We start from the raw sequence: 6,050 nt of genomic DNA, 5'->3' as shown, positions 1-6,050 counted from the left end.
CGGTTGAGGTCAGCTCCCCATTTCACACCTGCTGAGATCCTGGACGAATTTCTGCTGGTGACAGAGCATCCAAAACAACGAATATAAAGGAACTAAGACAGTATAACTACCTTAAAACAGTTCAACGTGTCTAATTTTCACACCATCTTAATAGTGTTGTGTAACACTGAGCAACATACACCATTAACACGTAAAAAATATTTTATAGGTATAAAAACTGCAACAGATTTAGACTACGAAATCTCGCTTGTGTATGCCTACTTGTGATTCATGAAATGTGGGAGATTGTGTATTTCACTGTCTACTACAGCCACATCACTCTTTAAACGAAATAATATGTAATGATGTCGATAATAACGAATTAAGCATGTTTAGCTGAAACAGGGATAATGTAACACAGCATGGTTAAACTTTTTCACTGATGTCTCTTAATTCTATTCCTCATTTCAAAAAGCAGGTTATTTCCGTTTAAAAACCACTGTTATCTTGTGATGTGCAAATCACTTGTTGCAGAAAATTTGGAGGCCAGTATAAAAGAGAGCGCATGAAGGACTCACTTGGTTGATACCAAGGTTATCCAAGAGATGGAGCTGGCGTCTCCGCTGTAAAGGCGACCTATACTATCAGCTTTAGGCTCGCTCGCCAGCAGCCCACCGTTTCATTTGACCACGTCATCGAAAAGCCAACAGTGGCTCGCGTCATTCCCGAGCTGTCCATTGTGTAGAGAAGACGTGAGCTATTGGTTAGTGCAGGCCTATTTGTTTGATTTGCCATCTGACTACAGACATGGATCTTTTCTGTTCCTTGCTAAGTATTTTTGGTAAGTACCATTACTCAATGAATCATTTCTTTCTACTACTACCATTTTGATTTGAGCTTCCGAATTATTGGTTGCTTTTCATTGTTTACGAAATGTTTTGAATCGATTCCTCAGACTACTGCAGCTTATTTCAGTTTCTCAAACCAAATTTGGTATCTCATGAATGTGTTGGGTCCTAGTGAAGGTGAGCAACTATTGAAATAGTTTTCAAATTTTGGTGGCAGGAACGGTGGTAGAAGGCTCACAACAAATCTGCTAAAAATATAACCCTGAGACTACTTTTTAAAATATTTTGCAGGTGATGAACTCGTTGATACCTTAAACAAACATTTTTCGCCGTTTTAATATTGCTGAACGGTCATAATTAAATGTGGTCTACTCACATAAAGGATAGCGCAGTTTATGGTCCCCCATTACGAACAGTGTTTTTATTTACAGTTTGTATTGATTGCTACAGTCACATTGTGATAAATTGTTAGCAATTGAAAAACGTTACCCAATTGTAATTTTATGTTCGTACTTACAGACTTCCTTCTGTTTCAGTTTTTACAGTTGCACTTATAGAACCTACCACAAATTCTGAGAATTTAACACCCATCGTTCCTGGATATAAGCTGTCTGATCGTCAATTTGAGTAAGTACTACATAGCATGTTCCTACCCTTTATGGTTCTTCTGCTAGCTTCATTTGAATCTTAATCAGTTTTGGACAGGAATGAATGGACTTTGAGATTAAGTGTACAATATAGATACTAAGCAAAGGTCTGTCTAAGGACAAAGAATTCGCTGTATTTTTATTAGGTATGATTACCATGTTGGTTGTAGTCATTTCATTTTATTTATGATTTGGCATTTGGCTAATAAGCAATCCCAGCTAGCAAGTTACAACCTCCTTTTACATATTAATCAGTGTTTAAGGGTACAATGTTTTATAATTTAATAACAGCAGAAAATTAGTTATGTTTACTATCACACATGAAGTCATCACTATTATTTGCTTGTCTTGTGTGTTACGACAATTATGCCACACGATTTTCACTTCTGTTTATTACTAAAATTATCTGCCTAATCTTATAACGAATTGCTCATCAAATTATAGTTAATTGATACAGGGAAACTATTTCTTAAAGGAGACTAAACTGATTGCTGTATACATACCACATATAACAAAAACGCTCTAAAGCTACACACAGGCATTTGCTTCACTTCCTGCCATCTTAATTGACAAGACGATAAGGGTGGTCCCGTACATGGGATACTCATTACAGGAGTTTCTCATGGTTTGGTGCATTAATTCGAACATATACTACTTTATACTCTCAAACAAAGACAATGCAACTAGGTTGCACAGTCATGAGGGTGATCTGTACTTGTAGCTACCTCTATGAAAATACTCTTATGTCTAAGTTGTTCAACATTGCATAGAACTATCGAAATTTTCTACTACTGTAATATTATTTTTCAGCTACATTCTGTTTTATATAGAATGTTCCAATACCTTTCGATAAGGACATTCGTATCATACTTAATAAATCTTCTTGGTTGATTTTAAAATTATCATTATGACACCACTGTTATTTATTTAATTAATTTAATAGCTACAATGATGTTTAGCTGCTGTGACAATTTAAGCAAATTCCTGTCAAACATTACTAATAATTTTACTTTTCTGGTTTTCAGGAATGCTTCAGACTTCAGCCAAGTATCCAGAGTGTCACTGGCAGTAGATAATTACAAAGTATCTACTGACATGGGGGGCTTCACTAAACGTCATGATGGACTTGATTTCACCAAGGAGACTACTGTTATTCAGACCACAAACACGCTGAGATCTGAAGTGGAAACTGTGGAACATATCCAACTGTATACCACAGACACATTTCTTGCTGGAACAGGACACCTCAATAAAGGGTACAATGTGTACAATGTGACAACAGATCAAGATAAACTGGGCACACTTACCCCTCAATCAGAGCGCAATACAACAGTATGGAATGACACATTAGTATTACAGATGGAAAACATGCCCTTGTATGCAGCTACCACTCTTCTCAAATTAACCACAATCATGGTAATATTACTCGGTACTGCTCTAATCACAGCATCCATGTGGAGAATATGGAGCAACTATTTTAGATCCCTCCCTATTGAGTATAATATTAAATACACAATGCAGTACAGTAATGAAGAGTTCCTTACTGTCGAATATCATGACACAGTTACTGTTTAGAATGCTTAAAATGCCACCTCCATGAACTTACCCAAAACACACCCAGAAACAAATATCTCCTCTCCTCTGGTCCACCACACTTAGTTTTTGATTCCTTTTCACCTTTTACCCTTCTGCCCGTATCCTTACTGTCTAAGTGATCCATTACTGCATATGTCAACATGCACACATCCCCCCTCCACACACACACAAGAATATACTAATTCGAAAATGCTCTTCAGTTAACAACAGTGTCATAGTGGATACAGCTATGTTCAAATTGACCCTTGTACCACAGAGAACAATTATACTTTTGAAATCTGTATTCTACTAGTAAATTTAGGTGTATGTGAAGTGAATTATCATGTGAAGAGTGTAATTTCCAGGTGGTATCATAAGAGCTTCCGAGTATTATGTCTTGTCAATGTTACCACATTCACTTTTGTAAATTACCCTTGTCCAGTTTATGAAAACTGAGAATATAGGTAAACTAAGAATATCTGGTGACTATGAGATTGTCACACAATGTGTTTCACAAAGCAAATAATTGTTTTTCAAAAGTGGCTGAATATACAGTATTCTCAATAATATTACTTTTACTTTTATGTTGAATGTAAACAACTTTTATGTAGTTACAGATGCAAAATTTTGTTTATTCTTTGTATGAGTATTATAATGTAATATATATTACAATAACTTAGGTGGAACATGATAATGTTTGCAGTATGTTTCACAGAATAAAAGATTGTTTTACAAGATCACTAACCCAGATTACCTCTTTTGCTTTGATATTTAATGTATACAGCATTTGTGTAGTTACAGTTATGTATTTGTAGTAGATTTATATGAAAATAAATAGCTTTTGAATAATATCTGTTGACTTAAGTTTCATTGTCTACCCTCCTCTTGCTGTTGTTATGCGACTGCAATTCTTATTAAATGTATTAAGATTCCTTATGAGTTCTAACAGAACAGACATTATGGATGTAGTGAACATTGCTTATGAACGTCCTTAAATAATGAAATTTATAACCTTTCTCTAATTGTGTGTGGAGTGGACATTACACAAAGCTTCAAATTAGCCTAAAAATGGTGTTACTTACCAGCGATCAGTGAAGGGAATGGAATGTTGGGTCATTAATGGTATGAGCGAGAAAGGAAGAAACCGTTTTTCTCTAATTGTGTGTGGAGTGGACATTACACAAAGCTTCAAATTAGCCCAAAAATGGTGTTACTTACCGGCGATCAGTGAAGGGAATGGAATGTTGGGTCATTAATGGTATGAGCGAGAAAGGAAGAAACCGTTGTCACTGTATATACAGGTAGAGCATATGAAGGTAAGCATTGTACTGCATGAAACTTATGTCTTCAATCCCTGGGTGATGTAGACGTTAATGAAGTCATAATAACTATCTACATCCACTAAATGCACTCTTGCTGAATAACTATAATGAAGAAGAGGTATCATATAAACATCTGTCTACACTGTAAGCAAAATAATAATTTATTGATCTATCCTGGAATGTAGATACGTGCTGCAGATGTTTATTTTAATGCAATGGGGAAGATGTAAGTAACATCTACTTTATTGATTTGCAGACATGTTAATTTACTTATAAAACAATTCTCACGTTAAATTATTATACTCCTTTTACTTTTACTATTATATATATTACAGTTTTATGTTAGTGGTGACAGTTCTCTGTGAACTGTGTTTCTAAGGCTTATATTTTCTATTTTTCATAGGATGTCCAATGCTTTACCTGAAAGATATATGTTGACCTTACGCAACTTCCCTTAAACTTAATTTTATGATAATAACACCTAAGGAAAGGGATCAAACATTGTTTCAGGGAGCCAGATTAGAGAAAGTTTTTGTATTGAATGCACATCAATAACCTCAAATGAAAATGGAATGACAGCTGTAAGATAATTCCAATTGTAGGTAATGTATATATTACAGTGTGTCTACTGCAGTTTATGTGACTTCACCTGTGTGATAGTATTAGCTTTAGCATGTGATGTTTGAATAAATAAATTGCTTATACCATGGGGCAAAGCTCAGTGCATACAGATCCCGAAACACAACATTATCAGACTAATATTTTATTACAGTATTATGATGTAACGAACCATGAAGAATAGTGATACAATTAAATTACTAAGAACACACAGCTGTCTTCTAAATTTTGTATTGAGCAAGCTTATGCAGAACGCAGCTGGCAGTGACTCTAATGTAGGTAGATGTGTATTATAGGAGCTTTCCAAATCTGAAATTATTCTTTGGCTTTCCCAATATTATTTGTAATTGAGAAATTTGTGTGGTATCTCTTTTCACAAGGAATATCTGTAACTGAGAAAATAATATGAGATTAATTTGTGAGATTTCGTACTGAGATGGACCATATTGCTGTTTAGCGATGTAGAAAATTTAGCAGTTGAAAATCACAAATTCTCGTGCAAAATTTAGCATTATCTTGTAGCTACTTATTACATAGGAGCTCTAGGGTTAAGCATACCTACTCCAGAGAGAGAAATGCCATCCACCTCTACGATAACGTATTAATTGCTAAGGTTAGACCTCTTGTAGTGCATTAATGAAAAACGTGAACTATAGTCGTAATAAACTAAAGACGGTACCCCTTCTTGCAAGCACACAATGTTCTTCGTTTTGTATAATTTCCGAACGGGTTTCACGGAATTTGTGTTATCATCGCTAGATGTTCTCTTTTATTCTGTCTCTTTCTACGTTTTACTTTAAGTGTATCCTTTGGCTGCCAATAGAAGGTAGCAATAAGCCTAAATTGGCACGGAATGTCAACATGGCTTCGGGCACCGTGTCCTGAACTGTATTTATTATTTAAGTGCTAAATGTATCGTTACAGCTTTTATATTTAAATTAACGTTTCCTACTAAGGATTTGAAAATTCTGGATGTTATTTTCATTCTGTGACTTAATGCACTTCACTGTGCAGATTTACATTCCAGCCTCAACAATGAAGCAACATTCATAACTCGCCAT

At 35.1% G+C, this 6,050-nt stretch overlaps 1 protein-coding gene across 1 annotated transcript; it reads left to right on the top strand.

Moving 5' to 3' along the window:
• Positions 1 to 725: 725 nt before the first annotated feature.
• On the top strand, positions 726 to 3,438 carry LOC124723181. Its single transcript, XM_047248375.1, has 3 exons — positions 726 to 820; positions 1,364 to 1,454; positions 2,500 to 3,438. Exons 1-3 carry the CDS (start codon positions 787 to 789, stop codon positions 3,047 to 3,049), a joined length of 675 nt encoding a protein of 224 aa, XP_047104331.1. The 5' UTR covers positions 726 to 786; the 3' UTR covers positions 3,050 to 3,438.
• Positions 3,439 to 6,050: the final 2,612 nt, after the last annotated feature.

The sequence above is a fragment of the Schistocerca piceifrons genome, chromosome X, assembly GCF_021461385.2.
Source record: "Schistocerca piceifrons isolate TAMUIC-IGC-003096 chromosome X, iqSchPice1.1, whole genome shotgun sequence".
In the NCBI taxonomy this organism is placed as follows: Eukaryota; Metazoa; Arthropoda; class Insecta; order Orthoptera; family Acrididae; genus Schistocerca; species Schistocerca piceifrons.
Note: the sequence above shows the minus strand (reverse complement) of the source record. Positions and strands in the feature narration are given on the sequence as shown.